At 41.7% G+C, this 21,518-nt stretch overlaps 2 protein-coding genes across 3 annotated transcripts; both read right to left on the reverse strand.

Annotated features, from left to right (window-relative positions):
* Positions 1-1,227: 1,227 nt before the first annotated feature.
* On the reverse strand, positions 1,228-3,572 carry m17 (IL-6 subfamily cytokine M17). Of its 2 annotated transcripts, none has more exons than XM_064943776.1 (3): positions 3,464-3,572; positions 2,899-3,047; positions 1,228-2,212 (listed from the first exon to the last, which is right to left on the reverse strand). In XM_064943776.1, exons 1-3 carry the CDS (start codon positions 3,519-3,521, stop codon positions 1,739-1,741), a joined length of 681 nt encoding a protein of 226 aa, XP_064799848.1. In that variant the 5' UTR covers positions 3,522-3,572; the 3' UTR covers positions 1,228-1,738. The 2 variants fall into 2 exon arrangements, with proteins under 2 accessions (XP_064799848.1, XP_064799847.1); XM_064943775.1 differs by having other exon boundaries at positions 1,228-2,215.
* Positions 3,573-13,855: 10,283 nt separating this feature from the next.
* LOC135517831 (serine/threonine-protein kinase TAO3-like) lies at positions 13,856-19,865 on the reverse strand. Its single transcript, XM_064942473.1, has 8 exons — positions 19,482-19,865; positions 18,122-18,358; positions 17,793-17,921; positions 17,472-17,675; positions 17,067-17,306; positions 16,636-16,848; positions 16,348-16,530; positions 13,856-16,263 (listed from the first exon to the last, which is right to left on the reverse strand). Exons 2-8 carry the CDS (start codon positions 18,305-18,307, stop codon positions 16,102-16,104), a joined length of 1,317 nt encoding a protein of 438 aa, XP_064798545.1. The 5' UTR covers positions 18,308-18,358; positions 19,482-19,865; the 3' UTR covers positions 13,856-16,101.
* Positions 19,866-21,518: the final 1,653 nt, after the last annotated feature.

A 21,518-nucleotide genomic window follows, 5' to 3' on the forward strand; every position in this document is an offset into this window, starting at 1 on the left:
TTGGAAACAAAAATCTCCAATTTGGACTCCAGACCAAAGGACAAATTTCCACCGGTCTAATGTCCTTTGCTGGTGTTTCTTGGCCCAAGCAAGTCTCTTCTTATTATTGGTGCCCTTTAGTAGTGGTTTCTTTGCAGCAATTCGACCATGAAGGCCTGATTTACACAATATCCTCTGAACAGTTGATGTTAAGATGTGTCTGTCACTTGAACTCTATGAAGCATTTATTTGGGCTGCAATTTCTGAGGCTGGTAACTCTAATGAACGTATCCTCTGCAGCAGAGGTAACTCTGGATCTTTCATTCCTGTGGCGGTCCTCATGAGAGCCAGTTTCATCACCGAGCTTGATGGTTTTTGCGACTGCACTTGAAATTTGCCAGATTGACTGACCTTCATGTCTTAAAGTAATGATGGACTGTCGTTTCTCTTTGCATATTTGAGCTGTTCTTTCCATAATGTTGACTAGGTCTTTTACCAAATAGGGCTATCTTCTGTATACCACCCTACATTGCCACAACACAACTAATTGGCTCAAACACATTAAGAAGGAAAGAAATTCCACAAATTAACTTTTAACAAGGCACACCTGTTAATTGAAATGCATTCCATGTGACTACCTCATGAAGCTGGTTTAGAGAATGCCCAGAGTGTGCAAAGATGTCATCAATGCAAAGGGTGGCTATTTGAAAAATCTCAAATATAAAACGTATTTTGATTTATTTAACACTTTTTTGGTTCCTACATGATTCCATATGTGTTATTCCATAGTTTTGATGTATTGACTATTATTCTACAATGTAGAAAATAGTTTTTTTTAAATACAGAAAAACCCTTGAATGAATAGGTGTTCCAAAACTTTTGACCGGTCGTGTATAAATTATGAATTTGTAGACAAACTGGAATTAAAGCTAGAATAAGTCAGTGGGACAGATGGAACTATCCAAGCAGAAGATACTTTTCCTTCAAATGTTGATATTTGGTTGCGTCACTTACAACTGGCAATACGGTTTAAAGCCCAAATGTAAGGCAGTTTTACAAATGAATGTAACAGTATTTATACAAACTTAAAATGAGCAACACATCCACTGCCATGTTGTGGTTACTGTAACTATAAATGTCTTCTATAATCATCGAAAGCATTCATGTTCAAGATAGTATGCAAAGGTCCCAGGTCAGTGGAGATCTTCACAATTGCTATTTGGAATCTACACAAAATCTTGAACAGCATTGATTGCTTGCACTATGTACTTTTAATGTAATCTCAGCTGCAATACACTTCATTTGGTTGCGCTATTAGATGAAGCACAGTGATAACACATTAAGTTGTTGCATAAATACAAAATATCTGACATTTTATTCCCATTTGAACTTTGTTGTGCTATATAATGGTTGAAAGTGCAGCGATAATACATTTACATGACAAAAAAAAATCTGACATTGTTTTTCAATGGAATTTGGTTGCGCTTTTAGATGGTGGAAAACATATTGATAACACATTGGGAATACAACAGAATTCTGTCTGTCTTTTTGAGTGGAAGAATGAAGATTGAAATCTCATTGGTTAACATCTCAACCAACTTTACACAAACGACGACGTTCAAATGACGTGGTATGCACAGGGGATTATTGCTGCCACTGAAAAATATTGGCCGGCCATTTTTTCTTTCAGTGGCAGCAATAAGCCTCCATACCTTCAAGTGTACAATAAATAATAAATAAAATAAATAGAAGGTCAGGCTCAGAACAGTGCATTTGTGTCTGCAAATGTTGTCCTCCTAGTGCACACTTGGCTCTTTAGGGTCCTTAGTTCACGTGTGATCCGCGACAGGAACTCCTTGAATCTCTTAAGAACCACACAGCCATAGACCTTCTGCTGGAACACGTTCTGGGAGGGGGGTACTGAAGTCGGTCGGTCTACAGGTTCAGGTGGGATGGGCAGGTTTGGAAAGAGGGTTTGGTAAATGCAGTTTATCTGGTTGGCCAGACCATTGGTGCGGTTATGGGCAGTAGAGAGTTTGCTCAGCAGTGAGCTGGATGGTGGCTGTAAGTCTGTCTGTTGCTCAGTGACCCTCTTCAGGTGTGGTAGGAAAGCCTTACAGTGGGTGTAGATGCTCAACATCCGCTCTGAGGGGTCAAGGCCAGAGATGTTTGGGTCAGGAACGTTGTTGATTGACATCTGGCAGAACAGCTCTGACATGTCTCCTTGACTGAGCTTCTGGAGATCAATGAAAAAAACATCAAATTACTGGAGGTTCTTGGAAGCCCTTTTACAAACTCCAACAGGTAGCCTATTATCCATTATGATTTGGCCATAAAATCGCTTAAAAGTAGTTTTAAATTTCCCATTAGACTGTGGATGATTCCATAATATACAGTTGAAGTCGGAAGTTTACATACACCTTAGCCAAATACTACATTCAAACTCAGTTTTTCACAATTCCTGACATTTGATCCAAGTAAAAATTCCCTGTCTTAGGTCAGTTAGGATCACCACTTTATTTTAAGAATGTGTCAGAATGTCAGAATGATAGCAGAGAGAATGATTTATATGAGCTTTTATTTCTTTCATCACATTCCCAGTGGGTTAGAAGTTTACATACACTTGTGTCTTGCACAAAGTAGATGTCCCAAACGAGTGGTTGAAAAACGAGTTTTAATAACTCCAACCTAAGTGTATGTAAACTTCCGACTTCAACTGTACATGTCACCCGAGTCTATAATTAAGCCAATCAGCCAATCAGCATTCAAACTGGTTACCAACGTAATTAGAACAGTAAAAATACATGTTTTGTCATTTTTGTGGTATACAGTCTGATATACCACATCTGTCAGCCAATCAGCATACAAGTCTCAAACTACCCAGTTAAAATACTGGACAAATATTATGCCTTGACTTACGTATGTTTTTAAGAGGTCCACAGATTCCTTGTGTATGAGTTTGGTTAGCTTCAAACTTCTTTGTAGGGAACTCCCACACGGTTGATTCCTACATACTACTCCAGCACTCACTGAATCAATGGCAGCAACCAGTAACAGAGAGAGCAATGCTGAGGAGCAATGTGAGACAATTAAAATCACCACACTAACACCTATATCACAGACTTTAGCATAGTTGCATGACAATCTAAAATAGAAGTATGAAATGTATTGCGATAAGTAGCTGTGGTAACAGTTACAGTATTTAAAATGTCTATATAATCAGTAAAGGACACAGTAAAAAGTTGAGACGACACATACTTAGTTTGTACCTTTGCATATGAGTACAATCATTCATACACACACACAAAAAAAATCATTATTCAACATTTGCACATCATCATTCATTTAATGTCGGCACATTGATGTTCCATAAATACATGTGGCATTTCAGCAAGTCCAGTACAGTATCCACATGTTTGAATAAATAGTTATTCACCGTATATGAAATATAGCAATAATGGTTTTATAATGTAATTTTACTTACTTCTTGCTGCTTGTGATATGGTCAGCTGAGGACACATATTCTTTACATGACCACTCATTTCCCATACAATCACACAGGCCAAGTGTTAGACACAGACTAGTCATGATCACTCCCCTGAAAAACGTTTTAAAAGACTGAAACCACGGATTTGTCATTGGAGGAAATGACGTGCTCAGCTCTTTCTTTGTGAAGCAACTGCATTTCCCAGATTTGTTTTTCAGACCTGAATTGCTTTATTTGATATACCAAATCTAAATGTATGTGTATGTTCACCCTTGTCTGTAGTCTGAGCTCACTCCCACAGGGTTCACAGATACCAGATGTATCTACAGTATATATTACAGCATTGCAGGTATATTCATTTGTATATTTGGATTTTATTATTATAATTTTTTAAAATCTTTTTCTTAACTAGGCAGGTCAGTTAAGAACAAATCCTTATTTTCAATGACGGCCATGAACAGTGGGTTAACTGCCATACATTTACAAACAGTATAACTGTCAACGGATTACAATCTTTGAGTTGAGGTAGTGTACTGTAAAAGCTGTGCTAATAAATTCATATAATATCCTATGCATATGTGAGGTCATTTGTTTTATACCAGTCACAAGAGGTCAACCCACTCTGACACAATTCATTGTAGTAGTGCTGTCGCCTCCTAGAGTAAGTGGTTGTGAAGTTTTAAAAGAAGTTCATGCAGTGTTGCAATCTGTTCAGTTTGGGTATCATATGATGTCGTTTTAAATTCCTTATGGTTTTTATAAATTGTTTATTTAACATTTATTTTACTGAGACCATGTAACGTTCGTTGTAGGTGGAAGAAGAGGACGACCAATGCGCAGCGTGGTAAGTGTCCATATTCTTTAATAAAGTAATTGAACACTGAAACAAAACAATAAAACCACAACCGAACAGTCCTGAATGGTGCTGAAAAAACACTGAACATAAAATATATCACCCACACCACACAGATGGGAAAAGGCTACCTAAGTATGATTCTCAATCAGAGACAACTAACGACACCTGCCTCTGATTGAGAACCATACCAGGCCAAACACAAAAACACCACATAGACAACCCACACAACTCACGCCCTGACCATACTAAAACAAAGACATAACAAAAGAACAAAGGTCAGAACGTGACAGTCCAAGGTCTCTTTTACAGATTAGCCCTGAATTACATAAAATAGAGACAGCAAAATATAGAATGCAAGCAGAAAGAAAAAAAATGGTAATCAAAACACATTCATCAGTAATAAGGTCCTCAATGAGCTTTCTGAATTGCCTTATTGGCACCAAAGAACTTCAAATTTAACAACATTTTGAAGATTGTTCCACAAATAAGGTGTAAGAAAACGAAAAGCTGATTTACCGAACTCAGTAGAGAGCAAAGGAATGTCCGGAGTTAGCCATCAGTGAGACCTGGGGTGGTGACTCGAATGTCTAAAGTTTAGTAATGATGTTAGATACAGTAGGACTTTTTGTAAAAGGGCTTTATACATGAAAACATAGCAAGGTATCAACCTACTGGACATCAAAGAGGGCCAACCAACTTTCTGGTAGAGAATACAGTGAGTACTAAAATTGTCGCCCGTAATAAAGTGCAGTGTGCTGTGATAAACTGCATCTACCGGCTTTAATGAGGTGGGAGCTGTGTTCGTATAGATGCTTTCGCTATAGTCTAGCACTGATAGAAACGTCAACTGAATAATCTGCTTTCTACTATTTAGCGAGAGGCAGGACCTATTTCTATAGAAGAAGGCCATTTATATTCCCAGCTTCTTTACTAATTTATCAATATGCTTTTTAAAAGACAGTTTTCATCTATCCAGATGGCCAGATATTTGTAAGCAGGGACACGATTAGTATGGACACCATCCAAAGTACATATGGTTAAATCATCAAAGTTATTTTTTGCGCTTTAGAGAACAACATCAATTTTGTTTTTTTATATTATTTAACCTTTATTTAACTAGGCAAGTCAGTTAAGAACAAATTCTTATTTACAATGACGGCTTAACAGAAGGCTAAAGGCCTCCTGCGGGGACGGGGGCTGGGATTAAATATAAAATATAGGACAAAACACACATCACGACAAGAGAGACAACACAACACTATATAAAGAGAGACCTAAGACAACAACATAGCATGGCAGCAACACATGACAACACAGGATGGTAGCAACACAACATGACAACAACATGGTAGCAACACAACATGGCAGCAGCAACACAACAGACAACAGCACAAAGGGCAAGAAGGTGGAGGCAACAACACATCAAGCGAAGCAGCCACAACTGTCAGTAAGAGTGTTCATGATTGAGTCTTTGAATGAAGAGATTGAGATAAAACTGTCCAGTTTGAGTGTTTGTTGCAGCTCGTTCCAGTCGCTAGCTGCAACGACCGGAAAAGATGAGCAACCCACAGTTACACATAGTAGTTGCATGGAATATATACTGAACAACAATATAAACGCAACATGCAATAATGCCAATGAGTTCACTGAGTTATAGTTTATATAAGGAAATCAGTCAATTGAAATAAATTAATTAGGCCCTAATCTATGGATTTCACATGATTGGGCCCAACCACTGGGGAGCCAGGCCCAGCCAATCCGATTAAGTTTTCCCCACAAAAGTGCTTTATCACATACAGAAATACTCCTCAGTTTCATCATCTGTCCGGGTGGCTGGTCTCAGACGATCCCGCAAAGGAAGAAGCCTTTTGTGGAGGTCCTGGGCTGGCGAGGTTACACGTGGTCCGCGGTTGTGAGGCTGGTTCGATGTACTGACAAATTTTCTAAAACAACGTTGGAGGTTGCTTATGGTCGAGAAATTAGCATTAAATTCTCTGGCAAAAACTCTGGTGGACATTCCTGCAGTCAGCACTCCAATTACATGCATTCTCAAAACTTGACACATCTGTGGCATTGTATTGTGTGACAAAACTGCACATTTTAGAGTGGCCTTTTATTGTCCCCAGCACAAGGTGCACCTGTTTAATGATCATGCTGTTTAATCAGCTTCTTTATATACTACACATGTCAGTTGGATGGATTATCTTGGCAAAGGAGAAATGCTAACTTACATGAATATAAACATTTGGGCACAAAAAGTATGGAACATTTCTGGGATCTTTTATTTCAGCCCATGAAACACTTTATGTGTTGTTTTTATATTTTGTTCAGTAAAGAAAATACTGTATAACTGTGTTCTTGTACATAGAGGAAACGAAACAGAGTGAACTCCTAGCGTATGTTAGTTAAGACCCTGTACCCATTTTCAGGTTCATCAGAAACCCTTGCATGTGGGCTCACAGGAACTTTTCAACGCACAGGACGAGAGTTTCTCAAGAGGAGACTTTCCCCAGTGTGTAAAAGACAGTGTAAAGAAAGGGTCAATCACCAAAGTGGGCCAGGAAACAACCGCACCACACCCTGTAGTGTATCTCTTGTCCCAACACCAAACCAAGACACACCTCAAAGCTCTTGAAACCCACAAAAGTTGATTTTCTCAGGAAACTCCTGTTTGGTACATCTGTGTTTCAGAGAAGCCCACTTTCAGCATATGATGACAGTCAAACTATGATGTTGTTTATAACTAATAAACCGGCTACTCCATTTTTGATTGAAGCAACCATGACCAAAACAATGATAAATGATCAGTGATGACATGTGTGAAATGAATTACCAAGGTGGAGCCAAATCAAATCAAATGGTATTTGTCACATGCTTCGTAAACAACAAGTATAGACTAAAAGTGAAATACTTACTTACGGGCCATTCCCAACAATGCAGAATAAAATGAAATAAAATAATAATAGAAAAATAGTAAAAACAGTAAAAAAGAAAAATGAATAGAAAAATAATAACACAAGGAATAAATACTCAATGAGTAACGATAACTTAGCTATATACACAGGGTACCAGTACTGAGTCTATGTGCAGGTATAGGAGGTAATTGAGGTCGATATGTACAGTTGAAGTCAGAAGTTTGCATACACCTAAGCCAAATAAATTTAAACTTTTTTTTCAGTTTTCTCAGTTTTTTTAATCCTAGTAAAAATTCCCTGTTTCACCACTTTATTTTAAGAATGTGAAATGTCAGAATAATAGTAGAGAGAATGATTTATTTCAGCTTTTATTTCTTTCATCACATTCCCAGTGGCTCAGAAATTTACATACACTCACTTAGTATTTGGTAGCATTGCCTTTAAACTGTTTAACTTGGCTCAAACGTTTCGGGTTGCCTTCCACAAGCTTCGCACAATAATTTGGGTGAATTTTGGCCCATTCCTCCTGACAGAGCTGGTGTAACTGAATCAGGTTTGTAAGCCTCCTTGCTCGCACACGCTTTTTCAGTTTGACCTACAAATTTTCTTTGGAATTGAGGCCAGGGCTTTGTGATTGCCACTCCAATACCTTGACTTTGTTGTCCTTAAGCCGTTTTGCCACAACTTTGGAAGTATGCTTGGCGTCATTGTCCATTTGGAAGACCCATTTGCGACCAAGCTTTAACTTCCTGTCTGATGTCTTGAGATGCTGCTTCAATATATCCACATCATTTTCCAGCCTCATGATGCCATCTATTTTGTGAAGTGCACCAGTCCCTCCTGCAGCAAAGCACCCCCACAACATGATGCTGCCACCCCCGTGCTTCACGGTTGGGATGGTGTTCTTCGGCTTGCAAGTGTCCCACAGTGGCTTCTTCCTTGCTGTGCGGCCTTTCAGGTTATGTCGATATAGGACTAGTTTTACTGTGGATATAGGTACTTTTGTACCTGTTTCCTCCAGCATCTTCTCAAGGTCCTTTGCTGTTGTTCTGTGATTGATTTGCACTTTTCGCACCAAGGTACGTTCATCTCTAGGAGACAGAACTTGTCTCCTTCCTGATCGGTATGACAGCTGCGTGGTGCCATGGTGTTTATACTTGCGTACTATTGTTTGTACAAATGAACGTGGTACCTTCAGGCATTTGGAAATTGCTCCCAAGGATGAACCAGACTTGTGGAGGTCTACAATTTGTTTCTGAGCTCTTGGCTGATTTCTTTTGATTTTCCCATGATGTCAAGCAAAGAGGCATTGAGTTTGAAGGTAGGCCTTGACATACATCCACAGGTACACCTCCAATTGACTCAAATGATGTCAATTAGCCTATCAGAAGCTTCTAAAGCCATGACATAATTTTCTGGAATTTTCCAAGCTGTTTAGGCACAGTCAACTTAGTATATGTAAACGTCTGATCCACTGGAATTGTGATACAATTAATTAGAAGTGAAATAATCTGTTTGTTAACAATTGTTGGAAAAATCACTTGTGTCATATACAAAATAGATGTCCAAACTGACTTGCCAAAAATATAGTTTGTTAACAAGAAATTTGTGGAATGGTTGAAAAACAAGTTTTAATGACTCCAACCTACGTGTATGTAAACTTCCGACTTCAACTGTACATATACAGTAGGTAGAGATAAAGTGACTAGGCAAAGGGATAGATAAACAGTAGCAGCAGCGTATGTGATGAGTGTGTAAGTGTGTGTGTGTTGGAGTGTCAGGGTAAGTATGTGTGAGTGGGTAGAGTCCAGTGTGTGTGCATGGAGTCAAAAAGAGTTAGTGCAAAAAGGGTCATTGCAGATAGTCCATGGAGCTATTTGGTTAACTATTTAGCAGTCTTATGGCTTGGGAGTAGAAGCTGTTCAGAGTCCTGCTGGTGCCAGACATTGGTGCTGCTTGTTAGCAGAGAGAACAGTCAATGACTTGGGTGGCTGGAGTCTTTGAAAACTTTTAGGGCCTGCCTCTGACACCGCCTGGTATAGAGGTCCCGGATGGCAGAGAGCTCAGTCCCAGTGATGTACTGGTTACTACGGACTGGGGACCCTCGTAGCGGGCCCCGGACTGGGGACCGTCTCTGGAGGCTCCGGACTGAAGGACGTCTCTGGAGGCTCCGGACTGAAGGACGTCTCTGGAGGCTCCGGACTGGAGACCATCTCTGAAAGCTCCGGGCTGAAGGACGTCTCTGGAGGCTCCGGGCTGAAGGACGTCTCTGGAGGCTCCGGACTGGAGACCATCTCTGAAGGCTCCGGGCTGAAGGACGTCTCTGGAGGCTCCGGGCTGAAGGACGTCTCTGAAGGCTCCAGGCTGAAGGACGTCTCTGGAGGCTCCGGGCTGAAGAACATCTCTGGAGGCTCCGGGCTAAAGGACGTCTCTGGAGGCTCCGGGCTGGACACCGTTTCTGGAGGCTCTGGGCTGGGGACCGTCGCTGGAGGCTCCGGGCTGGGGACCGTCACTGGAGGCTTCATGCCATGGATCACCACTGGTGGCTTCGTGCCATGGATCATCACTGGAGGCTTCTTGCCATGGATCATCACTGGAGGAAGGAGACGTATGGGCTGTCTGGTACGTTGAGCTGTCACAGGGCTCACCAGACTGGGGAGACATACAAGAGGCCCTGTCCTTCTGGGGACAGGCACAGGATACACTGGGCCGTGGAGGCGCACTGGAGGTTTTGAGCGTAGGGACTGCACAACCCGTCCTGGTTGGATGGCGCAGGCACAGGACACACAGCTGGCGCAGGATATCCCGGGCTGTAAAGACGTACTGGCGGCCAGATGCGCTGAGCCGGCATCCTCTGGCCTGGCAGGATGCCCACTCTCGCCCAGCCGATTCGAGGAGCTGGAAGGTAGCGCACCAGGCTGTGCACGTGCATTGGAGACACCGTGTGCTCCACCGCATAACACGGTGCCTGACCAGTACGACTCTCGCCACGGTAAGCACGGGGAGTTGGCTCAGGTCTCCAACCTGACTCAGCCACACTTCCCGTGCCACACCCCCAAAAACAACATTTGGGAGCTGCCTCTCGAGCTTCCTTGCTAGCCGAGTCCCTTCGTAGCGCTGCCACTCTGCTCTTGCTGCCTCCAATTCCTCCCGTGGACGGCGATACTCCCCAGCCTGCCTCCAGGGTCCCTTACCGTCCAGGATCTCCACCCAAGTCCATGAATCCTGGACACGCTGCTCCTCCTTACCACGCTGCTTGGTCCGTTGTTGGTGGAAAGTTCTGTCACGGCTGTTGAAGGAGGAGGACCAAGGTGCAGCTTGATGAGCGTACTTATTCTTTATTTAAGATGACGCCAAGCAAAACAATAAACACTACAAACTGTGAAGCTAAAGGCTATGTGCCCTGAACAAAGTCAACTTCCCACACAGGTGGGAGAAAGGGCAGCCTAAGTATGGTTCTCAATCAGGGACAACGATAGACAGCTGTCCCTGATTGAGAATGTTATGGGATGCATTTTCCCCATTGTTGTTGATGGTTGGCTACTCTGGTAGGCCTAAATTATGATCAAATAGCCACAGTAGCCTACTTGACCACTGTCTGTAACTGTCACTTCAAGCGGGTGCAGGCTCAGTGTTCACAGTAAACGCAAGCTGGAAGTTAAACAGACTTTTCACATCGTTGAAATTTGCGCTCAGCAGACCCAAAAATGTCTTAGTGCTGAATTTTGTTTTAGGAAACTTTGGCGGTATGAGAATTGGAGTGGGTCCAGAATGTCTGGGATAATGGTGTTGATGTGAGCCATGATGAGCCATGATAAGTCTTTCAAAGCATTTCACTGCTTCGGGGCGATAATCATTTAGACAGGTTACCTTGGCGTTCTTCGGTACAGGGACTATGGTGGTCTGCTTGAAACATGTAGGTATTACAGACTGGGTCAGGGAGAGGTTAAAAATGTCAGTCAAGACACTTGCCAGCTGGAGAGCGCATTCTCTGAGTACGTGTCCTGGTAATCTGTCTGGCACCGTGGCCTTGTGAATGTTAACCACATGAGGTTGGTGGAACCCTAATTGTGGAGAACGGGCTTGTGGTAATTACTGGAGCGGAATCAGTGGAATGGTATCAAATACGTCAAACACATGGTTTCCTGGTGTTTGATGCCATTCCAATTGCGCCGTTCCAGTCATTATCATGAGCCGTTCTCTCCTCACCAGCCTCCACTGATGTTAACCGGTTTTAAGGTCTTACATCACCTACGGAGAGTGATATCACACAGTCGTCCGGAACAGCCAATACTGAAAAAAGTTATTTTTAACAGAAACATTTTGCCAGCCTAAGACGTGATGTATAATTATGTATGTTGGTCCATTTCTGCTTGTCTCGGACTTTGATGTGTGGACTTACTCCTTTGACCTCCCTGTAGGTGTCATAATCACCTACAGTGCCTTGCGAAAGTATTCGGCCCCCTTGAACTTTGCGACCTTTTGCCACATTTCAGGCTTCAAACATAAAGATATAAAACTGTATTTTTTTGTGAATAATCAACAACAAGTGGGACACAATCATGAAGTGGAACGACATTTATTGGATATTTCAAACGTTTTTAACAAATCAAAAATTGGGCGTGCAAAATTATTCAGCCCCCTTAAGTTAATACTTTGTAGCGCCACCTTTTGCTGCGATTACAGCTGTAAGTCACTTGGGGTATGTCTCTATCAGTTTTGCACATCGAGAGACTGACATTTTTTCCCATTCCTCCTTGCAAAACAGCTCGAGCTCAGTGAGGTTGGATGGAGAGCATTTGTGAACAGCAGTTTTCAGTTCTTTCCACAGATTCTCGATTGGATTCAGGTCTGGACTATGACTTGGCCATTCTAACACCTGGATATGTTTATTTTTGAACCATTCCGTTGTAGATTTTGCTTTATGTTTTGGATCATTGTCTTGTTGGAAGACAAATCTCCGTCCCAGTCTCAGGTCTTTTGCAGACTCCATCAGGTTTTCTTCCAGAATGGTTCTGTATTTGGCTCCATCCATCTTCCCATCAATTTTAACCATATTCCCTGTCCCTGCTGAAGAAAAGCAGGCCCAAACCATGATGCTGCCACCACCATGTTTGACAGTGGGTATTGTGTGTTCAGGGTGATGAGCTGTGTTGCTTTTACGCCAAACATAACGTTTTGCATTGTTGCCAAAAAGCTCAATTTTGGTTTCATCTGACCAGGGCACCTTCTTCCACATGTTTGGTGTGTCTCCCAGGTGGCTTGTGGCAAACTTTAAACAACACTTTTTTTGGATATCTTTAAGAAATGGCTTTCTTCTTGCCACTCTTCCATAAAGGCCAGATTTGTGCAATATACGACTGATTGTTGTCCTATGGACAGAGTCTCCCACCTCAGCTGTAGATCTCTGCAGTTCATCCAGAGTGATCATGGGCCTCTTGGCTGCATCTCTGATCAGTCTTCTCCTTGTATGAGCTGAAAGTTTAGAGGGACGGCCAGGTCTTGGTAGATTTGCAGTGGTCTGATACTCCTTCCATTTCAATATTATCGCTTGCACAGTGCTCCTTGGGATGTTTAAAGCTTGGGAAATCTTTTTGTATCCAAATCCGGCTTTAAACTTCTTCACAACAGTATCTCGGACCTACCTGGTGTGTTCCTTGTTCTTCATGATGCTCTCTGCGCTTTTAACGGACCTCTGAGACTATCACAGTGCAGGTGCATTTATACGGAGACTTGATTACACACAGGTGGATTGTATTTATCATCATTAGTCATTTAGGTCAACATTGGATCATTCAGAGATCCTCACTGAACTTCTGGAGAGAGTTTGCTGCACTGAAAGTGAAGGGGCTGAATAATTTTATACGCCCAATTTTTCAGTTTTTGATTTGTTAAAAAAGTTTGAAATATCCAATAAATGTCGTTCCACTTCATGATTGTGTCCCACTTGTTGTTGATTCTTCACAAATAAATACAGTTTTATATCTTTATGTTTGAAGCCTGAACTGCAGCAAAAGGTCGCAAAGTTCAAGGGGGCCGAATACTTTCGCAAGGCACTGTATACATCATTGCTTTACTCAATATGAATAACATGAATCCTGGTTAGGTTCCTGTCTAGTCATTGTGCTCTGTGATAATACATGCAAGTATATATAAAGAGTACACTCATTTCACTTTACATGATTATGACCCACATTTCCTCCTTTCAACTCAGAAGTGTTTCATGTCAGGGGGAACTCACTCGACCACATCCCTGTCAGCACAACTCAGGTGAGGGTAGACCGCTTTTGCCACAACCCCTCTACCATATGAGAATGTCCTTACCCAACAGCCAGATCAAACAGATACACAGTCTGCATTGTAAGATGGTAGACCACAGGGCATCGAGGAAACAGGAAGCACTGTAGGGGTAACTTCCCTCACCACCGGTTCACACACACAGCACTGTGGGGAATATGGACTGTCACTTCTAGTGAATCTAATATGCTATAACTATTTGTGTATTTCTTACATAATTGTCAGGGAGTATACTTTACGTAAGGCATGCATGGTAATAATACAGGAAATAAGAAAATAATTGCACATTCATTCATGGGAGCACTGACATTGGATGCAGGATGTTGATGCAGACCTCTTGTTTCAAGAGAATCTCTTTTATTTCATCTCTGTACCACACAGGAAACGCTGTGTGGCTTAGTTTAGGGAAGTCCCCTTTCTTGATAACATAAGTCCACATAAACACGTTTGGTTCATAACAGGTTTGAACCAGTCTCAAGTTAAACCAACCCAAAGAAAATAGCATATGGATCTAAACCATTCGTCAAGAAAACGTACATTCTCCAAAACCTTCCAACCTCAAAATATGCCCCATTCCATGGAGTCATTTACACCAAATAATTCCCAAACTGAAGCCTACTGTATAACTTTGGCACTTGAAGTCATGCCACAAGTCATGAGTCTGGAGGTATCAATAATGCCATACTTGGTTTCTTACATTGAAAGTATTAGTTGTTTATTAATGTATTTTGAAGTTCATAGTTTTGTTGCATTTATGTGTCAGATATTTTAACATTCTTAATCTCACTTGCCCAGCCCACCGACTAGGAAGGGCGTGATTTCCATCACTTAAATTATATCAATGTGTGAGGAACAGGACTAGGGAGTGGGTTTGGAGGCAACTGTCAAAATATCAGTGTTGCATTAAAGATCTCAACTTAAAACAATCTTTCAAAACTGTTAAACCTGGACATGTTGAAATAGTTTTAACATCCATAGACAGGCATTCAATCCGGTATTCTGTCTGTGTCAAAGGCTGATGGTGATATTAGAAATCAAGCACCAAACAATTTCCTTCCCAGTCACTGTAATGGACACATTTTGCAACCGTATGTGCAATAACAACAATGAACATTGCAAAACATTGTACATCTGGTTACTAAACAGCTACGACTTGAATGCAACCCAGAACAAAGCAACCACCCACCTGGTTAACTATTACCAGACAGCTTTTTTTTAATCGATGCATTTACAGTAATTCTGTGATACCATTTAACTGTGTTTTTTTTTAATACAATCTGATAAAAGTCTTCAGTGATTCGAGTTTTCAGTATGTTTGACCTACCGCATTACCAAGGGAAAAAAACATGTTTCTAAGTATAATGTGAAGTTCCGTCATTAGTAATCGACCAATGCTTCTGTATCTCCTATTTATGTCCTCAAATACAAATATTTATATCAAAAGTTATACAGCACAATTCTCACCATTGTCCTTGACAAGACCTTTGATTGGTGAACGTTAAATGATTCCCAAATTTGGATGGAACAATCAATGGTATTGGCCGTGCTAAACAAACATGAAAGAATAACAACGACAAATCAAAACCGCTTCATAGGCACAACTTAAATAAAGGCATTTGTGACATTTTCATATCAAATATGGCGCTTGTCAATAGGGATTAAAACAAAAAACGCAATGACCACTTTTATTTACAAACGGCTAAAATCTCTGGACAGAGTCATGCATCACTTCACAACCTGAATGTGTCTTTAAAGTGCATGCAATAATAACCAGTTTGACGGAGTTGAATCATTCTGATAAAATACACACCTTGATCAAACTGATGCCAATAAATCCTAAATACTGAACAACAAAAAATAAAGTACCGGAATTGTTTAAAAAGTGAAGGACCATATGCTTTAGCACAATATGGAATGAAGTAAAATCTCTCTTTAAAACTGTTTTACATATAAGATCTGACACTGTCCCAATACCTTCTTTTAGCTTACAGTATTCACATACAGTATTATTCACATTCTGTGAGAAAAAAAAGAAAGAAGAAGCAGCTCAACACCACGGTGTAGTCCGCAGCTCACATTCCACAATCGCAATGCCCCTCCATGTGACATACGCATTAAGCATCATATGAACATGATGGGTTAATACCTAAACATATCAAAGTGCTAATTTTTACTAAAATTTCCTGAATTTCCTGAATTCATACCAAAAGGAGGATGATGGCATGGAGGAAAGAGTCGGTTCCTATTTTTTTAATAAGTATTCTATTCTTGTAATCTCCAACGCAAGACTTTTGAGTTACACACACTTGGTTGAACTTGTGATGTGAATTAATCTTGTTTAATTTTCCCCTTTTTCTAAAGTTTAACAAAAGTCGTTCCCATGGCAAATGACCGCTCTATGCTGTGATGTGGTATCTAAAAGACTCTAGAGAGGAAGAGAGAAAGAGGGTTATCTAGCGTTATCACTGTAGAGATGGCCATGGTGAAGTTGACCGTGAGAATGCAGGCACATGCCTACACCATACACCAGAAGGAAAGAGTCTAGTCCTCCACAACCACATCCATTTTCATCTGTCGTCCTCCTTGGGGAAGTCCAGCGATCCTAAGCTCCCAAACCCCAGCCTAGCGCTCTCTGCATCGAAAGCGTCCATCTCCCTCTCCTGCCGTTCAAAAAGCTGCTTGATCCTTTCAGTGCGTTCCTTCTGAAGAGAGTCCAGCTCCTCTTCAATCTGAAACCATAATAGTGATAATCAAATAAGGGACGTGGTCAGTTTAAAGAGGTGAGACTGTGTTACCACATAACCAAAACATACCTTCTGTTCCAGGTGGGCCCTGCGTAAGGAGACCTTCTGTTCCAGCATCTGCAGCTCCCTCTCATGTTGGGCTTCTGTCTGGGCCTTGGTCTTGCTCTGGTAAGCATCCAGGAGCTCCATCTCCTGCTGCAGCTGCTGCTTCAACGCCTGGCACTCCCTTTCCTGCTCCTCCTCCAGACGCATCTGGGGGACCACAGAGACAAGCGAAAGAGAGAGAGGGATAAAAAAGACATGCAGCAGTAAGCATTGTGTGCCTGTTTGGAGGTTAAGGGTGAGTAGTGCCCTTACCGCTTGTGAGGCCATCATCTCGTTGATGCTCTGCTCGTACTGCTCGGCCAGCACAGCGAGCTTGCGTGTCTGCTCCTCCTTCAGTGACTTTAGGATGGCCTTGTGCTCGCTCTTAGGAGAGACTTCAAGCTGATGGTTCCTCAGGGCTTTGTACTGCTTGTTCTGCACCTTACACGTGTCCTGGAACTGTTTCTTGATCTGCATCTCCAACATCTCCAAATAGAAAGAAAGAAACAATCGTAAGAAACATACAGTAAGAAACAATCATTTTGCCGGTTATTGCTACCGGCTGAGCTTCAGTCTGATCAGGATCAGGGGTGCGACTTTAATTCAAGGATCTTTGCCTTGATGTGCAGACACACAATGATTTATCATTGGCTCTTACTAAACCAAATGTACAGTGCAACAGCTGTAGTATAGATTCTATGCACCTTGAGGTTCCGGGGCTGCTGCCGCTGCTCCAGGGCGTGCTTCCTGTGCAGCTCTCTCTGCCGCCGGCCGTTGTACTCCTCCTGGTTCTCCAACTCGGTCTGGTGCTGCAGGAAGATCAGCTCAACACGGAGCCTCTGCAGTGTCTGCAGCTGCCTGCGCTCCAGCTCCTGAGTGGACTCGTCCTGTCGGATCATCAGGGCCTGCTCCATCTCCTTCTGGGTCTTCTTCTTATTCAGCTCCTGGGGTGGGACATATTCCTCATCTCCTCATTTCATTTTGAATATACAGTACTTCAGATTTCTACAATGCAAATTAGGCCATTTAACAAAAGAGGTTGGGGTGACAATTCTAAAGGCAATTCTATCAGCATCATTGGCAAGCTAAATATCAGAGAGGAACTGTACCTCTCTCATTTGCTCCTGTTCGAACCCGTGCCTCTTGACCAGTGTCCTGCGTTTCAGAGCACGGCAGCTCCTGTCATAGACCAGCCTCTGCTGGTCCAGAAGGTGGGCCTCATCCTCAGCCTGTGAGCGCTGCACCGTCTCCTTGTGCCTGGAAAGACGCTCTTGCTTCTCCTCCTTGGGCGTACTGGGCTCCTCATTCATCTCCTGCAACATCCAGATAAGAACCAGGGCGTAATGGGTATTGCATGGAATCCATGGAAAAATCAAACAGTGTAATCACAGACCAAGGGGAAAATAATTGTAAATGATTTATGCATTTACCTCTTTGATCTTGTCTTTACAGAGCCTGTACTCTTTTTTCTGGTTGTCTACGAAGGTGGTCAGCTCCTTCTTTTGCTGGGCAATGATCTGTTGCTGGATCCTCTTCTCCTCTGCTGTAGCTGCCTTTATCTGTACGTGAACATTCGAAATGTCCAAGATTTATTTTGTTGATTTCCTCCCTTCGATGTGCTTTTTAAAATTCTTACATTATGCTGAAAGGACAAAATGCTACGGATGCAATCTAATCAAGGGGCTGGAACATCTTCAGTTTACATTTTCATTCACAGCAACCAAGACCTACTGTCCTACCAAGCAACAACATTATTCACCTCTTTGTCTGTGTGAACGGTGTGCCGTTTAGCCAGTCTCTCCAGTTCAATGTAAGTGTTGTTGGCATGGGTCTCTACTTCCTTCTGCAACCGGAGCCTATGCTCGTCCATCTCCGCCTTCAGCCTGTTCTCCAGGGCGATCAGCTGCTTCTGGTGCTGCCGCCGCATGCGCTTATACCCAGACATCTGCTCCCGCAGCTCAGAGTCCTGCTCATGCTCCTGGATCTACCTGGTGACCTGGACACAGGGTTCAGGGGGTCAGAGGGCACAGAGAGAACAGTCAGGTGTGAAAAGCAAGAGGGCCTGAGATACCCACTGTACAATTAAAATGTACTATATCGTTAAATATGGACTTACAAAGGGAGAAACACGAGTACCCTAGTCGCACTGAGTAATAGACTGTAAAATACAGTAGAACAATATCCTTTGTGAATCTGACACATAACTTGACATATTTTATTATCTTTGCAAGAATACCTTCAGTGAAATAGAAAAGAGAGACCTCACAAAGACTATATACAGTACACCTAAGGGTAACTGCAGTATTAATTTGGTTCTATGTAGTTGCGCATACTCTAGATCACTGTCTCTGAATATCACCCTTGATGTAGTATAACTACAGTAAATTCATTCCAGAATTTACTAAATATATTCTCATTAGCCTTTTAGTTCAACGTGTAAAGTCCAATCAATTATAACTAAAGATGGCCTCTATGGCCACCTGTCACAAATTCTTTCATAACTTTCACACATACAAACATGCACACATACACACACACACACAAACACACAAACACGCGCAGTTGTTAATTGGTGTACATTCTTGAGGATTATTAGGTACAGTATCTGTGGATAGTATTAGCCAGGGCAGGAAATAATGCACACTGCTCCTCTTCACTAAATGATCATGGCTGCTCAGCTCAGATTTCATGCTAGTAGCATAGCACATGCATCATCAATTATAAGAGCTACATACATGAACATAAGAAGGGTGTCTTGAATGTCAATGTGGTGTTCTTCATGCTAATACATCTGTCACGTCCATAGTGTATGTAGCCACAAATGGAGAGCTCAATAGGTATGAGCCTGTTTTGCAGGCCTACTATTCTGGGATGAAAATGCTAAAGGTACGTCCACACATAGCCAGTAAATCAAAAAGCCAAAAACACATCACGATAAACAGATATAGAAAGAGATTTGATATCAATCCAAACGATTACACACACATGAAAGCAGAGGGGGGAACCTGAGGATGGAAAAAAACGACACTTATTAACGGGATCCGGTTGCCATGGCTACAGATGTACTGCTGAGAGGATGGAGAGAGAGACCCTCCCAGCGGGAGAGGGAGCCTGCCTACCAAAGATGCTGATTTGATGGTGGCAAAGCGTTCACAGATCTTGCAGTCGAGAGCCCGGCTCTTGTGAGAAGAAGTAGGCCGCAGCTCTGGCCTGGCGTCCCTGTGCACAGCCTCATCCCTCACGCAAGCATGGTCCTGCAGGGGGGGAGGAAAAGGAGGAGAGAGAGGGGGTGGGCGCTTCCCAGGCCCTCCGTGCTCGCTGCTGCTGCTGCTATCGCTGCCGTGTCTCCCAGCATCCAGCACACATCCTGCTTTAAATGCATCCTTCCCCTGCGTGGTCTCTTGCTACTGCCTGCAGCTCCTCGCTAGAAATGAACAGGGCATCGCAGAGCGATCGCAGGCACCGTCAGAAAGGCAGCAGCTGAAGGCAGTCCTTGTCTCAGGCGTCTCCACTTCCTGAGGAGGAGGAACCAAATGGATCCGGTGGGAAGGGTGAATTATGCCATGCCTATCACAGACAATCAAGACAAGAAGAAGAGGAGGAAAATGTCAAATATAGATGGTTGCACTCCTTCTCTCCTACCTCCAAATGAAATAAAATGATTAGGAGCGGTGTTCATTTTCCTGTATTCTCATGAGGACATTGCGAAAATATGCAAATCAAACACTGATCCATCCAAGGCATTGTTCTCCTATGACAATACTAATCAGCTAGATAATTTGTGTATATTCCAATTAATTGTTTCTGGTGTCTTCCATTAATCTCTCACACATTACAACATTTCAAATACTGGATGGATGCTATACAATGATACCAATCCTGAACATTACATTCATTATCTGGTGTGGCCTCCTTAAATTAATCAATTTGCTCGAATCTTGTTGATTCTAGATACAGATTTGTAAAAATGTCTGAATAAACAACAAGGTCTTTATGAAAGAGTCATAGAATAGTAGTATTGTAAAAACGATTCAAAACGAATACTAGTTCAGAAGACTGGCTAATAGGTAAACTACTGTAAAGATTACTTGATTACCCTTTACTATAATTTTCATGAATAAGCTTATACATGTTTTATAAATTATTACATGTGCCATAATTGCTTATGAATTGGGATTCTTATAATGTTTCAAAATTATTATGCATGTTTACAAATAATGACATTTTAGATACACAATTTATAAATATGTATAATATGTATGAATGCTTATTCATTAAACGATTATACAGTGTTACCAATTACTCTACATACTGCAATTTCATATTGTGTTTCTCACTGACTCAGTTTGTCTTATAAATGGCCAATTAAATTACTACCGGGAGCATGTAAAGGCCCCAAGTAACAAAGCTTGTCTCAACAAACCACTGGATGGGTCAAATGTGTAGGATAACAGTTTCTAAAAGGGGGTTTCAGTGACCCACAATCATAGCACTGATCAAAGAGAATACATTTCAAGTCAACATCCTCAGCCAACTCCAGTAGAGCTAAGAACCAAGCAAACAGTCCTCTAATTCTCTATCTAAATGGGTAACCTATTACTATGTCAGAATAAGGTATGCTCCTGAAAAAGCCCATGATAGGAACTGCAAGGAGAACAGTATGTGGTCACCTAGCTATCTTAAGGTGAATGCACTAGTTAAATGTAAGTCACTCTGGAAAAGAGCATCTGCTAATTGACTGAAATGTAAAATGTCATCCTTACCTCAAACACTATTTATTTTTACTGTCATGTTCATGTTTGTGTTCCCTTACCAGATCTTTAGATCTTCTTTAAGTCAGTCCTTTCCTCTTCCATGCCAATAACTTGTTACCTGACATCAGGCTTGAGCTTATTCAACCACCTCTGAAGAAGCTGCCTCACTGCTGGTATTACTTTCTATGACCTATATGTTTAACAGAGCCCAATACTTTAATATTGTGAAACATTCTGGATATAACATTTGCGTGAATAGGCTGAGCAAGCTTAGTCAAAAATGTAGTTTTTCTTTATTTTTACTATTTTCTACATTGTGGAATAGTAGTGAAGACATCAAAACTATGAAATAACACATATGGAATCATGTAGTAACCAAAAAAGTGTTAAACAAATCCAAAT

The sequence above is a fragment of the Oncorhynchus masou genome, chromosome 28 (assembly GCF_036934945.1).
Source record: "Oncorhynchus masou masou isolate Uvic2021 chromosome 28, UVic_Omas_1.1, whole genome shotgun sequence".
Lineage (NCBI taxonomy): Eukaryota > Metazoa > Chordata > Actinopteri > Salmoniformes > Salmonidae > Oncorhynchus > Oncorhynchus masou.

What these genes read in the sequence shown, in the direction of transcription:
- m17 (XM_064943775.1), bottom strand. Translation starts at nt 3,521, where the DNA reads ATGAGTGGTCATGTAAAGAATATGTGTCCTCAGCTGACCATATCACAA. An exon ending in CATATCACAAGCAGCAAGAA is followed by an intron (nt 3,048 to 3,463) that starts GTAAGTAAAATT and finishes ATTGCTCCTCAG; the next exon opens with CATTGCTCTCTCTGTTACTG. An exon ending in TGGACCTCTTAAAAACATAC is followed by an intron (nt 2,216 to 2,898) that starts GTAAGTCAAGGC and finishes ATTGATCTCCAG; the next exon opens with AAGCTCAGTCAAGGAGACAT.
- LOC135517831 (XM_064942473.1), bottom strand. Translation starts at nt 18,307, where the DNA reads ATGTCTGGGTATAAGCGCATGCGGCGGCAGCACCAGAAGCAGCTGATC. An exon ending in CCGTTCACACAGACAAAGAG is followed by an intron (nt 17,922 to 18,121) that starts GTGAATAATGTT and finishes GTTCACGTACAG; the next exon opens with ATAAAGGCAGCTACAGCAGA. An exon ending in AGCAGCCCCGGAACCTCAAG is followed by an intron (nt 16,849 to 17,066) that starts GTGCATAGAATC and finishes TTCTATTTGGAG; the next exon opens with ATGTTGGAGATGCAGATCAA.